At 39.6% G+C, this 18,105-nt stretch overlaps 1 protein-coding gene across 1 annotated transcript; it reads right to left on the bottom strand.

The window, feature by feature from the left end:
• Positions 1-8,115: 8,115 nt before the first annotated feature.
• LOC140234093 (uncharacterized) lies at positions 8,116-17,579 on the bottom strand. Its single transcript, XM_072314173.1, has 4 exons — positions 17,325-17,579; positions 14,008-14,105; positions 12,322-12,397; positions 8,116-9,784 (listed from the first exon to the last, which is right to left on the bottom strand). Exons 1-4 carry the CDS (start codon positions 17,459-17,461, stop codon positions 9,727-9,729), a joined length of 369 nt encoding a protein of 122 aa, XP_072170274.1. The 5' UTR covers positions 17,462-17,579; the 3' UTR covers positions 8,116-9,726.
• Positions 17,580-18,105: the final 526 nt, after the last annotated feature.

An 18,105-nucleotide genomic window follows, 5' to 3' on the forward strand; every position in this document is an offset into this window, starting at 1 on the left:
GTCTTAGAGGCCTGATCTGATCCTTTTCGTTCCTCAGAAACCCTTTGCATACTCTTCACTTTCAACTCTCCAAATAACTTTTGAAGGGATGATGCTATTGCTGTGGAAATTAGTATTAGTCATGAGTAGAATATGCTGATAAGAGTGTGTAAAATTTCTGCTTCATCTGATAAGTTCTTCACTGTTGTTGCTATAGAGGTTAACATCCTGCTTTTGTGTGGTTGGTTGGTTTGTTGTTGTTGTTGTTTGTTTGTTCATTTGTTTAGTGTTTTGATAGCCTGTTCATTACACAGAGCACAGCTTGGTGAGATTAAAGCACTTGAATAGACCCTAAACTTCAAAGCCTCTTTTCTTATTAATAGTACACACTTTTCTGGAGTGTGTGCTTTCTTTCCATTATAGGTTAGGATAATCTACACTGTACTGTATACGCCATTTATTTCGCGAGTCTAAATTTTCTCGAAATTGGGAATTATCGACGATTTTGCGAGTTGTTAAATTCGCGATTGTGGAGTCTTGTACTGAACGGAGAAGAGTACATGCATACATCACATCTACATCGGGATCAGAGTCAATATTTTCGCATGTCTTTAATTTTGCGAATAGCACCTGACTCGCGAAATTCGCGAAAATAAAAACCTCATGAAATATTCGGTGTATACAGTATATCCAGGGAGGTGTTACAGAGGGAGATACGACTTTTACTCTCTGGACTAGCACTCTCACATCACAATAAAATTTTCCCCAGCTGCAGTTTGCTCTCTCTTTCAATGTGGTGGCAAAAATTAATATATGTCTATAATGAATTCTTGGTATCGCCAATGCGCAGAAAATTTCTGTGCTCGCTGAGGAGCCGTGTCACAGATGCACTGTGGGATTCCTCAGTGCCATTGTTTGCTTCCGGTTGTCTCACGCGAGTCGCAGTTCCCATACGATTCAGTGGAGTTTTGTCTGCTTTTCCGTTGTTCCCCCTTTCTTATTTGGCTATAATTCAGCTTAAAAGAGTTGAAAGTTTCTAAGTTTTACTGATTTGCGGTCACTAGAGTCATGGTTCGCTACTGCAAAGCTTCAATGTGCTGGCCACACGATGGGAGGCGAAGAAATCTTCAACGAAAAATACCTCTGAAGAAAGACAGAGTGTGATCTGAGTGCATGTGCAGCTAAAACTGGGGCAAGTTTGTCCCGTGAGTTATCCCAAAATGCATCGAAAAAGCTGCTCTGCGCACAGCACCTAGGTTTTGGTGATACCGAGAATTGGAGCAGAGAATTAAAATGCAGTGTAAAACTGGTAATTTCAACAGCAAAAAAGTTGAAAACATACTGGAACATGCTTTTGTGGAGCACTTTATTTGAAAGATCACAGTATCCCAGATGAAAAGATCAAAAAGTATAAAATACACAAATGTGCACATCATGAAAAATATTCTTTAGTTTTTATGAAGACATAATTTTCATATCATTTCGAATTTGCACGTTGTACAGTATATGAGGAAGGACCAGAATTTCAGGTTTAAAACATTAACTTCTTTCCTATTAAAACCAATTTGCATTTCATTAAAAAAAAAAAAATTGTGAATGAAAAATAGCTTGTATTGCAGTAAAATGTGAAATGCGTTCTTCCTCTCCAAACTTCATCTTGCAGCTACAATAGAGCTGTGTCAAGCATGATTTCAAAGCATATAAATGAATGTTTAATAGACATCCCATTGTAATGCATTGAACCCAAACATATTTTATAACTAGAAAAGGACTCTTGAGAGCGCAGACCTCCGCCAAGCAGCTACTTTCCATCGATGATCTTGCTCTTCCCAAAGAGATTTTTCTCCTCTCCACACCTGGGGAAAAGCTTTTTGGGCTCTTCCATAGAGATCAGTGATTTCCACCCATAGGTATACATGCTGAAAAATCGCCCGATTTCGCAATATAGAAGCCTTTATTACGTACGTCATAAACCCTCAGATGCGCGGCGCGCCTTGCCCTAGCAGAAACTAGAACATGCACTTCAGTGCCCATTTGAAAACCTCAAAAATGCGCAGCTTGAACTCCCAAGTTCATTGACCCTACCTGTCAAAATATCAAAAATCCTTCATAAATTCCCCCAAAATTCTCGGATCACTACCAAAATTTAATCATCTGTTACTTGTGTCATTCTCAACCTTTCTTGTATTAAGTTTCATCCAAATCCATTAACTACTTTTTGAGTTATTTTGCACAGGGACAAACAAACAAACAAACAAACAAATCAACAAGCCAACTGTAACGAAAACATACCCTTCTCCCTTGGCGGAGGTAATAATATTTCTGTTTTTTTTTCTTTATATTACTTGGATACACACATGCACACACACGCACACACACACACAATAACTTCCAAACCAAGATTCTGTCAATGACACCGTTGGTCAGTCAATGCCGTGTCCAGTACCAATTTGATTAGCATAAGACATCGGAATGCACCTTTCCCCATGTGAAGCTGAGCATACAATGTAAGTTGCAAGTTTCCATAGAATCCATACAGTATCTTTTGTTAATAGTCACATTTAAAGGCATAATAGACCTTTTGCAGAAGAAACAAAAACCCAGCATTAGTGCTTTAAGATAGTTCCAAAATGAGAGTTAGGGATAGAAACAACCACTGTAAAAATTTGAGTCCGTATAATGGAAGTAACATGTAACTATTGTTAAAGACGCAAAATGTGAACAGTAGTTATAATTAAAATGTTTCCAGACTAAACCACTCCAGTTATGGTTTAATTAGAAAAATACTGACATCTCTTTATAGTTTAGGCTATATTGCAAAAATCTTATATGGTAGGATATTTTGTGATACAACAGACCTACAAATTATATGCGTATGCAAATGTGATATCGTGAACATTTTTTGAAATCACTGCTCCCAAAGGTAAACAGAATCTTTAAGTAGTGTGAAAAACTTGCAAGTCATGCTCAGTATTAATAGGAGAAGGTGCGATCCAATGTCTTTTGTTAATCAAATTACTCATGTAGCGGTGATGGGCAGATGGTGTCATCGACAGAATCTTGGCTCGGAAGAATTGTTGTGGTCGTATCCAAGTGCATGTTTGGAAAACTCCTTGACCACGTATTGTACGCCATGTCAGTGATAATCAGGGGATCATGAATCAATGCAATTAATCATGCATCTGCATCGCCTACATACCTCAGTAACTCTCCATCAATTGAAGTATATGACCAATTTCATGTAATATGTTTTTGTCGACTTAATTTGTCAAAGTTATCTTCAGTAGCAAGTAGTGTTGTACTGTATTCATACATGTACAACTGTACATGTACGTGTTCAGGGTGCTGCAAATTTTTATGCGCAGTTGGGCAAGCAGATTTTCAAGTTATTGCAGAGCGCTTGCCAGAACATGAATTTCGCTTGCCGCCGAAATGGAAGTCCACTTATATAAAAATGATATCAGAAAATCACTTCTAAGTTAAAAGGGCATTTTACCGGTTTTTTATTTTTTTATATGTTGTTCTTTTAATTCTAAAAGACCCAGCGGTGCAAACAGAATCAAAATTTCATAATGATTAAGTCCGTAATTTAATGTTAAAAATGGAACTTTTTAGGTGAGAATTATGCTAATGAGCTGACGAGCCTGGATGTTATGATGTCACAGGTGCTCTCACTATTACTGCTTGCATACGCGTGCGTTAATTCGTATCGAGTAGCAGACGACGCTTAGGCCTAATTTAGCTAGCAGGCGGCGCTTGTGTACTGTTCTATCCATGTAGATATCTCATATTTCACTAAACCAAATCGCACCAAAATTACAGGATATACTTCATAGCATATTTCGAAGTATTCTCTTATATTTGAACGAAATCAGTCATCGAGAAGTATCAATATTGACGCCGACTTTTAAGTCGTCACTCAAAAAAAAATCACTCTTCGCGAGAGATCTTGGCGAACGCAAGATGCACAATCTAGAAATGAAGTTAGCCGACTAGTACTGTGCGAACGGGGGATTTATGCGAGAACTAAATTTAAAAGTGTAATGATTTTTGCGACTTGTGTGATATAGGAACTACATTTTTCATTCAACTTACCACAAATAATTTGTAAATTTATTTATTGCCCCCGATTACTTGAAAGATTTGTCTCATGATATTAAATGGCTAACTTCAGTCTGTGCGTGCGCAGCAGATAGACACTCTAGGTAGGGCCTGGCCGCAATCACTCATGTTAGTCGTAACGAGTTAGAGCAGATTATTTTTAGCGACGCCGACAGGAAAGTCGACATCTACACTTATGCTTCCCGACATGTGATTTGTTTCCAATTAACGTGAGCTGTTGGATATGAATCATCAAGTATTTCCTGTGAGTTTGGTGCCATTTGGCAAGGTGAATTTTGAGATATCTACATGGATACGGAAGTACGCTAGCACTATACCTACACCAGCGCTGGGATCGCGAAGCGGCGACACTGTGTTAGAATCTACGTGGTCAGGCCACTCTTCCGAGATACATTGTATGGGTCCTAGTACAGTAGGCCTACTGAAACAAACTGTTAGATCTAACATTAGTCCTTGGTGTAAAGAACACCACTATGAGATTTACTCAACTACAAAACATCGGAAATCCATAAAGCAGATACCTTACCTGAAAAATTCAGCACAGGAACAACAGTGCCTGCAGGACAAGGGTCCAGATCTAGATCTGGAGTCTGGACTTTCGTCTGGACTTTCTTCAAGTTCTGGCAGCAGGGTATGTAACGTTACGCTGTGCCTTATTAGCGTTGTGCACATCGTAGGGCCTACAGCTGCAATGTCGACGGTGAGTGAGTGTAGGGCCTACTCATCAAAACTTGGACTGCCACGTAGAACCTACTCCTTGACTGCTCAGTAGTCCTAGTCCTAGTTCTAGTATTTCAGCGTCTATGTGTACTGGGTACCGTTTTCATCTCACTAAGCGTAAATCATGCGTGCCGTTGAAGAGAGTCTATCTACATTTGGATTTAGATTCACTCAGCCCTCATCTACGTTAGATAGTTTGAACTGCACTGGCGAACCATCGCTCGATCATGATCATCAATGCGTAACGTTACTTACACACGGTCTTCTATGGGCAGCACGTTTGGATAACGATGCCAATTTCATTTTGCATATCTGGAATTTCCCCACAAGTTTTATCTAAATAAAAAGCTGTTGAAGAGCTTGCTTTTAAAGATTAATAGATATTGTTTAACATATTTATTATAGCTCCATATTGCAATTATACTAAATAACAGCTTTTGGAGTGCTTCGTGTGAGATTTCATCAGTAAATTGGCATTATGTAGTTCGTCTTGCTAATGTCGGAGTTGTGCACAAAGAGCACCTGTGACGTAGGCCAAATTGCGTGGATCGTTCCATGGCTTGCTCGTTTTCATTTTTTTCAAAAAATCATTACAGGCTTATCCTGGGTTTTACAATCTTCTCTTTCCAGTAGTAGGCATCAAAAAATGTAGATTAGAATTATCAGACAATTAGAAAATGTCAGTACAGTTTTCTTTTAAGCCCGTCTGCACTAGTCATTATTTTGATGCCAGAACTTTTTTTGTAAAGAGCGCCATCTATCAAAACTTCCGGTGGCCGGGTTACATCCACGGAACTCTAGTCAAAACTCTAGTTCTGTGGTTACATCGTTATTTTATACTGTGGCTGCGCTGATCGCCGCCTGCCGGTCAGCGCACGATCTCACAGCAGCTTGTGCGCATACGCAGAGCCGAGAAAACACACACAAGCAGTGCATATTATGGTGGGGTACCGAGAGCCCAGCCCGGCCCGCCCGGCGCGGCCTCGATCTTTCGGCCGATCGCGAGGGAACGGGTTACTTGTCGCGAGAGAGATCCACGACAATCCACTCACTCAGCCCAATGACCTACTCACCAGCGTAGCGAGCAGAAAAACATCGCTGGGCGGTGAATTACGAGTACTGTAATGTGGCCGTCGGTTTCTTCGTCGGGCCAGCGAGCTGGGATTTGTAACTTCTGAACTATAATTATTTGCCTGATTATGGGTTGGTCAATTACGATGACATGTGATTAGTGATCGCATTTAGTTTGTTGGTTGTCAATTCCAGCTCGTAAATAAACGTAGCACAGCATGAACACGTATTGTACCAACGATCAATCACATTTCCACGAAAATTTATCACCCACCTCGTAATGCTCTTAATCAGTCTTGTCACAGAATAACAAATCTAATGGACAAGTATTTCAGAAATGGCAACTCTGCAACATACAGAAATTTGCGCAGCAAAGGCTACCAAATAATATAGAAATTGTCCGAAAGAAGCAAGTGAAAGGCTTGCATAGAAACTCATTATGAAGGAGTCCTTGGGACCATGGAAATTACAGTATATCCAGCAAAATTGAAGGTTTACACAGAAAATGTTTTCAGCTGAATAACTTATGAAAGCATCGCACCAAGGAACAACATTTTAGGTATTTTTATACCGAGATATAGGAGATTCAGGTGTATTACTCTTTATCTTTTGCCAAACACACATCTCCAGAAGGATCAGACCACAAAGGACTTAGTTAGGCCAGTAGGCAGGTGCATATTGCCAATTCTGAATTTGTACCCTTGCAAAACTTTTCATCCGTGAGCACTAATGATTCGTAATGAATTCAACTTTATAATTTCGTCCCTTTGCACACTGACTACTTATAGTACCATCCAAAGATAATGTTGCAGAAAATTTGATTCAAAAGACGGAATCCATGCACATGCAGGTGCAGGGTTATAACTTGGTTTATCCCGAAGCTCAGACAAACATTACATGAGCCCTGTCTATAGCTTTAGGGTTGCTAGGGAATCCATGATTGTAGAAGTGAACTCAATACGAACGTTTATTGAGCCGTCACTAAGGTTTTGTCATTACTAACAAATAACCAAAAGGCATGTACACCCCACATGACGCCAGTAATGATGTTCAGTAAACAACAGGTGTAATTCTGCTGGAATATCATCACAAGGAATATTTGTCATGTGGACAGATGCATGATACACACAATCTAATACAATATGTATACGACATACAGTGCTTTCCTGATATTATAGGTTTTGTGTATTCTTGAACAAAGGATCTCTACTTTGTCCGAAACTTTGACCGAAATGTCCGACCCTTTTCAGCAAATATAATCTGCGCAGATTTTCAAGACAGTAATCGTCTTAGCAAAAAGTCACATGAACTGTCATCACTCGGGGAAGAAAAAATGTCCATAAATTTTAATACGTGTACACAACTAAAATTGTCTACTGCTTGTGACAGGATAAATTTCGGAATGTATACCGTGTTATTAGTGTACTGCATATTGTATGCAAACTTCTGCAACAAAGGATCTCCATAGCAACCCTTTGCGAGCAACCAATTCTAACCCTGTATTCTATCTTTTGGATCCAAATGTTTTTGACACGGGTTAAATAGTCTCTGTCACGGTGCAGGTAAGGAAATGTTCAGAAATTTGAATACATTATGGAAATGGTCTGTTCCAATACAACTGTACGTTACAAAATGCTCTGCTGTCGTGCGGGTTGGCAAATAAAACGCCTAAATTCCCTCTACAGATCAATTAGCAAATTCTCAATAACCTCAAAATAAAAATAAAGTGGTCATATCGTATCGATAAATGTATCTTTTTGTGACCTGTATAGTCGGATGTCGTTCGCAATGTTTCTACATGAAATGCGGGCTACTTGTGATTAGGAATTCTGACCTTAGTGTGGTAACTGAAATAGTCGAGCAAGACATGGCTTAGTGTTCAAATTTCATGCATACTTCCAATGATTTCTAGACCAATTCGAGAGCTTGTTCCAGCTCATAAGGTGTTTTCTCCAACATTCAGGAGGAATTTCAGTCAGAACTCTGAATCCAACTATTTTTGACAGGTTCTCTGAGCTGTTTCTGCCACTAAGCAGGGACGAAAATATAACTTGAAATTCACTACAAAACTGGTCTAGTACGCTATGCAGGTGAGTGGAACAAAGTGGAACACAAGATTTGTGAGTATTGATGTCGGACTCAGAAACGAAGTCGCGTTTCCTTCTTTACCAGAGTTAGTTGCATAAATCTCAGGACACCTAGGACAGAAAAAGAAACGAGTGATTGTTTCCTTCTTTGCTCTTTGTGTTTATTGCGAAACTGTTTCAATACACATGTATAGTACCATGGTTATCATGTACAAATGCTAAAGGGATAGGATTAGCTTGTGCTAATGTGAAAACCAACCACAGAGAAAAATATATTATCAAAACGAGATCTGTAGGAAATACACCAAACACTCACTACCACAGTTAATGTATGTGTAGGCATAATGACAACACACCAACTTACATTATATATTTCTTTCACCATCCACTGCACAGGGATTTTGACAAGGGTGAGCACATCCCGTTTGCATGTAAATCTTGCACATATTCTGTCTTGTATATTTTGGGGGATAAGAGGCTTTGCCATTTTCAACCTTCAAATCCATAATGATGTCGAGTTGCGAACTTCACAGTCTACATCAAACCAACAGTTTATCATGGAGGTAGGAGATAGACCGCCATGTGTTGATATAGAGAAGCATCCCACCTCACGAACTATAAACCCTGTTCTGTCAATGAGGATGTGCATATCATATTCATATATGTTTTGCTGGCAGAATGTGCATACAAACGTTTTAGCATAGGGATGGGGTGAAACAAAGTCTAAATAACTAGTTACCGCAAGATGGAGCCATAATAAGTAGCTTTGCAGACAATAAAAATACAAAGAAAATGTTTAGAAATATCTGCAGCCTTTGCAGACAATAAAAATACAAAGAAAATGTTTAGAAATATCTCCATCCAATACATACTTGTATACACATATCGGTAAAATGTCTTGTACAATTTTTTTTTCCACATGTAGTTTTATACATGTATCAGCCACAAAGGAAGTTCGTCATCTCTGGCGTGTTCTGTTAGATTTACTCACCTATTCAGCATTTTACAATATCACTAGTGTCTTGAAATGAACATAATGTCTCATACAGTAATTGATACCTGCATATAAGTGCATAAAGAATCACTCATGCGTAATAGATAGTAGGCCTACAACAAAGGGATACTTCACTATGTTACATGTACTATGAGCACACATCTCATAGAATAATCGTAAGACCTAACCAAACTAAGAGCAACCAGTGTCATCTACTGAAAGTATGTTGCAAGATCCAAGATACAAGGAAAATGGTTGTGGAAGGAGTATAAAGTTCGACCCTATAACCATCTCGGTACCCTTTGACCTCCTGATAACCTACATAGTGCCCGTTAGCAGATGAGTACTGTACTCGGTTCTAATGGCCCAGACAGAACAGGAGGGAACCACTCTTCGATTGCCAGCGCCCAATTTGTCGTGCTGCCAATGGACGTACAATGTATGTGCGATATGACGTGTGACGGTATGATCTGTTGCCCCTGTCTGCGGCCCAGGCGTGCTGGTTCTCCAGGTTGTGGCGAACGATGTCGAGTACAGCTGGGTCCAAACAGAGGCGACGGAATCGTGCAGAGAGCGAGTGACACTGCATGTTAGCTTTTCTGCAGCATTTTTTCTCTACGTCACGCGCCATCTCCCTGCACCGCCCACATTTGCACCATGGAGGCACGGCTTCTGGCTCTGGCTCTCGTGGCGGCTGTGGCGGTGGATGAACAAACTGCTCGAAGAAATCTTCGAATAGTCCAGCTGTCCTTTTCAAGTTCGTGATGGCCAGCTCATTGACTTGATCCCTGGTGAGCGCCTCCACCTTGGCCTACGCATGAGAGACAGAAATAAATAAGAAAAATAATGAAACAAATTCTGCCTACAGCTGTACATCAAAAGTACTGTAACACAAAATGCGCATGCATTAATTCATTGACTGTTGATTGGAGCATAAAACCATATTGTGTCTCTTGTGTCCAGTATTGTTTGTTGCAGGTTCTAGAATTGTTGTCAATGCTAATTAACGGGTTTCTCATGTATTCAGATTGTATTTTTGTAAACAAATAATGACAACCCAACAAACTTTGTCCGCGCTCATGTGAAGTTTGTAACAGCGTCGTGAACAAGGAAGATTATATATTCTGACTGTCTGTGACAAGTTCTTCGAATTGTTGTCAATGAGTGCATGGAAGGAAACAAGAATAATTGTGTAAATCTGGATACAGTACGAAAATGGTTTATGGAGCAGATTGCAAGTTTCTCCTCCAAATTCAATACGGTCTGTGGGAAAACCAAACCACGTCTTATCAAACCCCACAAGCCACAGGCGATTAAATTACCATTATAAAACATTGTCTTTGGACTTATATGCTCTAGGCGTCACATTAGTATGATGGTTTTATGGCAAATACGTTTCTAAAATATTTTATGTTGAGTATATGGGTTCAGGTACATGATTTTGTCAGTCAACTTAATCAATATTTGTGAGTCAAATCATGTAGAAAATCTTTCATTGTACCAATATATCTTCCATATTGTAATTCATTTAGCAATGCATCAGATTTTCTTGAGGTAACCCTGAATCTTTGGTCATTACTAAACTACAAGATACAATGTAACACGACATATCAATTTATCATATGCAGCTCTGATTGGGATTTCCGATACTTGGCTTAGAAAATTGATTCTGTCTCCTAAATTTGATTTGGAATTGACGAAATTGTGCTAACTAAACTGTGTTGCAACCTTTCCAAATTCATACCGAAATCGAACAACTGATGAGCCCTACATGTACAAAACTTGTACACTGTATATGTGGCTTCATAACAAACTTCAAGCTTCAAAAAGTCTACTATTTTTCAAGTGCATCCACGATTTCCCTGCAAACACATGTCAAGGTAACCAGAACTATTTCTGCTATTCCTGTTACCATACTCTAAAGGTACAGTAGTTAGGTGAAGATTCAATGAACAGAAGTAAATGGGAGGCTTCTTATTTTAATGTCCTATTGACTTCACAGCAGCAAATCTTTATCAATGCTTCAGTGTAACTAAATGTATGTAAACAGGATTGAAGAGAAAAAAGAGCAACAAACGCTTCTCTCCCTGTCTCCTCTTTCCCCTGCCATGAACAATTCAGAAAAAAAAATACCCTCCCCCCTCCTTTTTCCCCTAGCGTGAATGACGAGAAAGAAAATCCGCAAGACTTCCTCGAATTCTTGAAGTTCTTTTCTGTCTCTTTTTTTCCCCTCGCACATGAAAGATGCAAAACACACACAGACCCAAGACAGAGACCACTACCATCAGAAAAACAAAAACACCAACTACTAGTAAAGAGACAGAAGTGCTAGACAGGGTTGGGGCCTGGGAAGGGCTACCGACAAAGGAACACGGCGCGCACAAGCATTCTTTCGTGAGATCGTATTACAACTGGCACCTGGTCATGGCCTGGGAACAGCGCCAAGAGTATAGTCTTGTCACAGACCCCAATTATTAGACCTGGTAACATGGTACCCAATAGGGTTACAGCTCGTTATTCCAAAGGTTTGTCATTCCGAAGGCTCTTCAGTCCACAGATTCGTTATTCCGAAGATTTGTTTTTCCAAATATCATTTCGGATTAACAAATCTTTGGAATAACGCCACAAATGTTCAGATTGATGAACCTTTTTCATTTTCGGATTAACGAACCTCTAGGTATTGGGAATATGTGTGTTTCGGAGTAACGAACCTTCGGAATAATGAACCTTCAGAATATCGAACATTCATTATGTTTGTTTGAGGTATATGTACATTGTACATTGCTCTAGTTTATTGAGATTTGCTACATCCACCTTTGAAGTTTTACCCAATTTTACCCAAAGTCTAATCAAGTGATTATCCCACCTTGCTTCACCCTTGTGCAAAGTTTAGTGAAATTTGCTTGATCCAGTCTTGAGTTTTAATATCACACAGTGAATTTTTAGAATTTGACCTTGACCTTTGACTCTTGCCAATTTTACACAAAATGTTATCAAGTTAGTGCCCTATCATATTTTACCCTTGTGCCAAGTTTGCTGAAATTTGCTCAATACAGTCTTATTGCATAAACTGTTTTAGATGACCTTCACTTTTGACCTACCACCAATTTCTAATCAAGTGATTGCCCAATCATACTTCATAGTCGGACTATGTTTGGTCAAATTCCGCTCAGTATTACTCAAGTTATCGCGTATACTAAAGTAGACAGACAGACCTACAACCCAAAAATATCATGCCTCAAGCACCCATCGGACAGAGGAATAAAAAGGATTCATGGTCAAATTTGTGGGCATTTTATTGTCAATAAGCCTGTGCATAACAATGATAATTTTTAGTTTGATACTCACCTGACTTGGTTCAGGAGGGTCTTAGAGTTGATCAGTGAAAACAACACTCCTCTGCGCAGAGGAGCTCTCCTAGGAGCTGTAAACACAAACAAAGCATACTTAATTAACCACATACATGTAATGCAACAAAGTCATAATTACTTTCAATTATACTAATGACATATATTTTCCGACTGAGTGTCAGTAAATGACATTTTCATGTCGAGTCGAGTACAAAATTTTACAGTTTGATCCTAGATTTTTAGAGTCCTAGTTATCAACGAGCAAGGTAGCACAACACTCCTAGAAAGAACACATCAGTATGTATTATGGTCAAGAAAATTCTCAGGGATACGTGAAAAAAAAATGTACCCAAAAATATTTATATGCTAATTGGCTGAAAAAAAGTGCAGATATAGGGTGTTGTAAATGCTCTTTTACACACAATTTGTGATCACGATATTGTCTTTTTAATATGGATGGGAATAACATATTGAAAAGGCAATCATTGTAGTGCATTTACCATGAAAAGTATGATGTGTGGCAAACAGCAGCAATGATCTTGAGTATAATACAGTGTACTTCTCAAAAAGTAAAGGTTACGAACATTCTTTCACAACAAACTCCTAAAATTGAATGGTAATTGGTCAATGGGTATACACTATAGGACACACTGTGTAGAGTATAGAGTACACATGTATTGTTCCTTTACAATGTAGCTGAGGGATCACACTCTTATCAAAGCAATGGTTTTAAGAGTTTTAATAAAATCAATTGATTTGTATACCGGTATACGAAATAAAAACATTTTTTCTGAATAACTCACAAACTAAACATCGTCTGGTATACTAAAGGCAGTATTCTGACCAAAGAAAACATGTTTTTTTTTTATGTTTTCTCTGAGAGGAACATTTGGATCAGTTGGATGGCCATTTGCATTCTTTCATTCCTTATTCAGAACATTGCTTCCAATGCACAAGTTATTTCAGCTGGCATTTTTCCTCTGAGATACGAGGTCGAAGATATCTTGGGCTGCAGAACTTAAAATAACACTAATTTTGCTGATGGTAAACTTCCACTTCAGCAGAACATTTCTGGAAAGAAATAACAGGAACAATGAGTACCGGTATATAACTTGATGTTTCCAGCAGGATACATCCTAAATACTGCATGCTATTTTATGGGTAAAATCAGCAAAAGACTCAAGAAGTCAGATGAATTCCCAGCACTGTTCGTTACAAGGTATCCAGAAATTGGCCAATCATGAGCTATTTTCCATGTTTGGTGTTAGATATCAGCATATCTATCCAAATCAAAATAACTCATCCCAATGTCATGACTGCTTTAGTTGACCAATAAAGGTCTTGAGTTTGAACTTACTTAGTAACTGTAAGTCACCTTCTTTTTTTTTTTTTTTTTCGTATCACCGAACAGATGACAAGGAGGTTTGTGTATGAATACATTACACTATTCATGTACTGTGTCTTCAGAGGCAACCATCTACTATTAGCCACTCAGGAAAAACAAACTGTATGGGGGAGGGCTATTGACAGGCTTAATGAATATTCCAGAATAGTCGGCATCTCTGGGTTTATAGGATATTTTTGTTATCCATCCCGACAGGATTATGCTGTAAGAACAAACAATGATCACAAAATAAATTTCGGACCCTATCAATACTACAATGTACGCTTCAAGAAATCTCACTTGAAGTATCTACCGGCTGGCCCAATTCTTGAGTCCTTGGGAGTTCGAGACGTATCTGGACAGAGCTTCCTGCAGGTAGATCTTCAGCAGTAGTTGCTCTGAAAAACATATGAACTGACAGCTTGTACTACACAATATAACCAAAGACATCTAACTTTGAAGAAAAATTAAATCTCATTGTTATTCCACACAATGTATTTCCATTGGCACAAAATTCCAAGAGTGCCTTGAAACATTGACATCGCCTTAGGGCTCTGTTAGACACTGTAGCTGACCTCTGTGTGTAAAATACCTTTTTAATCAACCTGCAGAGCATGCAAAGAGTAAGGTTTCCATGCAATCAAAATCATCCAGTGGACATTATGGATTCTGAGGTAATTGACAATGCACTACATATCTCAGAGGAGCACAACCTCAAAGAAGACAATGCTGTACAATGTTTGTCAGCAACTGCAGAGGTGGAGATGGTTTCTGTCTGTGATGTTGTGCTATCAGCTGCAGAGGCTACAAGTAAGTCAGATTATTCTGATGACCGAGAACTAACACAAAGAAGATGCACAGGGGCAAATAAGTTTATACATCGTGTATACTTTATGCCCAACATCAAGGTAAATCAAGGCAAGAGCAGTACAGCATAAAACATAATGTTAGTTGGATACCATGCATACAAATGTACTGTACCCCAGACTTTTCATATCACATTAGTGAATATTATATGAGAGGTTTCAGCAGCACACTAAAAACATGTAGTCTGTCCCCTTTATTACCAATCATGCAGCAATGACCATGTTGAAGAAAGATGAAAATCCCAATAGGTTACTGTAAAAGATTTCTGTGAAACAATACACCATACTGCATGGCCCGGTAGCCTACTGAGATGGTATGACAGTGCGCTAGAGTAGAGTGCGACTGTGCTTTCGTACCAGTAAAGGTGGATGAGACATGGAATTCTTTCATTTCATAAACTAGTGTAAAATGCAATTTCAATTTAAGCGATTTCCATGAATTCCAAACCACTGTTCACGCATCTTTGGGGGCAGATCTACATAATAATCATAATATTGGCTACCCTTTCATGGTATACCAGACATATTGCATTCAGCTTGATGAATATTACACTCGTCCATCGTGCAATATTCATCTGGCTTCACATAATTGATCAGGTATACCACTCAAGGACAGCCAATTACTCCGCTGCAAAGCTATCTTGACATCAAGAAATCAGTATTTCTACTACACTGTATATTGATATTATGATGGCAAAGAAAAGGTGCTGAATTTGATGGGAGTGTACATTGGCGTGTAGGGTCTGTACAGTGTAAATGCATGAAATAGCAGTTTTGCATGTCTGACAATTATACATTGTACAAATGTGCCTGTACCTTCCTTTTGTTCTGGCCTTGTATTTCCAATAATGCCCACAAATCAAATCAATTCATTCTGATATGCTCTCTTTGACCTTGGCCATTTGACGTAAAAAACACCCAAATTTTCTCATTTTGAATCTTAGTAAAATTGGTGTCCAGTTACTGAGCCCCAACTGTCCTTAGTTGTTATATCATACAACCTACCGAAACAGGGAACTACAACTGTAACCATACTCGAAAAAGTACAGTACAGGTACGTACATGTATGAAAGGCATAATGAATTATGTCTACGTCTTTCATACAGTCCAGCTCGCAATGCAAAGGCGCTGGCAACTAGGTGCAAGTGAGCTCACAAAATCTGACCAACGATAGATTGTGCAATCCTGCAGCCAGGGCCTCGAGTCAGTCCAAGGGTTTGAATACCAAATCTTATTTTTGTAACCAGTGGAGGTGTTGCCTGCAGGATTGTGCGATAAGTGGTAACCCATATCCCATGGAGGCACAGGCTGCAGGTCTGCGCAATCTATTGCCGGTCACCATGTGAGTTCAATTGCACCCAGTTGTCTGCAACGTTGCATGCCAGTTCGGGAAACCCACTCACAAGGGGGGCCCCTCCTTATAAGTAACCCGTCCCCCTTATAAGTAACCCCGTCTGCACTCAAACATTGCCGCGCCGCCGCGCCTGGCGACACTCACGCCAGTAATCGCTCGCATTTCAGCATTCGCATGGGTCGTTTGACATCGCATTTAAATCCATGATTTTAGATATGATGCCTCAAACCGATTTTGCTCAAATTTCGTGAGTAACTAGGAAACTTGTGAAGCTTTATGGACATAATCAAGCGAATTGCCGCAGTCCTTTCATTTTCGCGTTGCATTGCAAAAAAGCGTGGAGACTCCTTATAAGGGGTGCCCCGGGGGTTACTTATAAGGGGGACGGGGTTACTTATAAGGGGGACGGGTTACTTATAAGGAGGGGCCCCCCTTGTGAGTGGGTTTCCCGAACTGATGCACGCTGCCCTGTATAAGACTGTCGCTACAACTGTACATGTAGTCAAGCATTTTATTACCATAAGGTTTTGTACGACCAAAAATTATTTTCAATAGCTGATTTATATACTACACGATGTGCAGAAAAATATTCCTTCAAATTTCATGCTCTTTATTGAGTTTTCATGAAGTCCAACACAATGAGTGATGAAAGCTCCAGATGCGTTATCTCTCGCACATAAATCTTTGCTAGTACTAAGATAACTAGACGGTAAGAGTTACAGATCTAACGTTAGTACTACAGTCAGCACTAGTAGTCTAGTAGTGACTAGTAGTACCAGAGCAAATGTACACGCGGTTCCTAGTCCTACTGTAGATCTAGGCCATATGTACAGCTGATGTGCTGTCCCCCTGAATATTACCACACATGTGAGAAATGACACCAATCTCGAGATTGCAATTGGAAAACAGATAACATATCTTGAATTGATCATGATTTCCCTTCCTAGAAATTTTGACAATTTGTTGAGGCTGGGTTAGTGAGGAACAATAAGCTAAAAATGAAAACGTTCATATACAGTACGGCTAGTGATAATTTACATGTATGGCTGGGTCTACTACTGTGACCGTACACGTTCACTAATTGACTTAATCAGGCCTAGGTCTAGTCATTGAGTCATCATAGTACTTTTTGTCGTAAGTTGGACGTCAGTATTTATTGTGATAATCATTTTTAAAAAAATGTGAATAAGGCTGTTTTAAATTGTGTCATCGTTCATCGCGATAGTTGCATGATCAACGCTGCGGTACAACTGTACCGGTAATTCAAGTAACGGTAGGGCCTAACGTTATCGTTACATGGATTTGGAAGGTTATAAATTCAGCGTTCAGTGAATGTCATTTGCAACTGAATAAAAAATAGGTACAATTATATATCATACAAGTTGAGTTTCACCCACCTTGGCTTATCAGAGGCTTCTGACTCAGTCTGAGTGCATGTAGAAACTTTCACAACGGGTTGATCCCGCAATCCTGGCACACAGTGCTGATGCCCAGTGCGAGTGGTGGACATCCAGCAGATGACCAGCAAAGTCATCCTGTGTTGAATGGCTTGATGGGCCGTGAAGGGCAACGTTTATCTTGTTCATTTCTTGCCGATAAACAGCTCGCACCTCCTCCCACTGGATCCAGCATTTACCAAGTCGTATCCGCGACATAATGGCACGCAGATTGAAGTTCGACACAAAGATCAGAATAAACGATCTGAGAGTTGAAGACAGTGTTTGAAAGCACCGAACAGATCGCGAAGTGATTTACGTGACAACGTACGCATAACCATGGGATGTACCATCGATCATGGTATACATACTATGCACTGGACTGCGCATAATGCGGGATCGAAGCAAGCCGCTGCGCTGTGAGGCCATCCCCTACGGGAACCTGGTGGTCTGTGTGTTAAGTCTATGGGGATTTCAGAATTCAGTGTGGAAGGGGTTAATTGCTGCACGCCGCTTGGCATTATGGGGGAAATGCTGGGCACCACAGAGAAAAATGAGCCTTATGATGGCGCTAGACATGTTTCTTGCCAGTGCAGACGCACTTTAAGGGCTTGATAAAACTCTGTCATTTCAATGAGCAGCACATCTTGATTCACACACTTACAGGTGTATAAACACATTGGAGTAATGAATTTGGTTTGATTTGATGCTGATGTTACAGTGCTTTGGGGCATCTTTACCC

Source organism: Diadema setosum, chromosome 10 (genome assembly GCF_964275005.1).
Source record: "Diadema setosum chromosome 10, eeDiaSeto1, whole genome shotgun sequence".
Classification (NCBI taxonomy): domain Eukaryota; kingdom Metazoa; phylum Echinodermata; class Echinoidea; order Diadematoida; family Diadematidae; genus Diadema; species Diadema setosum.

What these genes read in the sequence shown, in the direction of transcription:
- LOC140234093 (XM_072314173.1), bottom strand. Translation starts at nt 17,461, where the DNA reads ATGACTTTGCTGGTCATCTGCTGGATGTCCACCACTCGCACTGGGCAT. An exon ending in CCAGCCGGTAGATACTTCAA is followed by an intron (nt 12,398 to 14,007) that starts GTGAGATTTCTT and finishes TTGTGTTTACAG; the next exon opens with CTCCTAGGAGAGCTCCTCTG. An exon ending in ACCCTCCTGAACCAAGTCAG is followed by an intron (nt 9,785 to 12,321) that starts GTGAGTATCAAA and finishes TCTCATGCGTAG; the next exon opens with GCCAAGGTGGAGGCGCTCAC.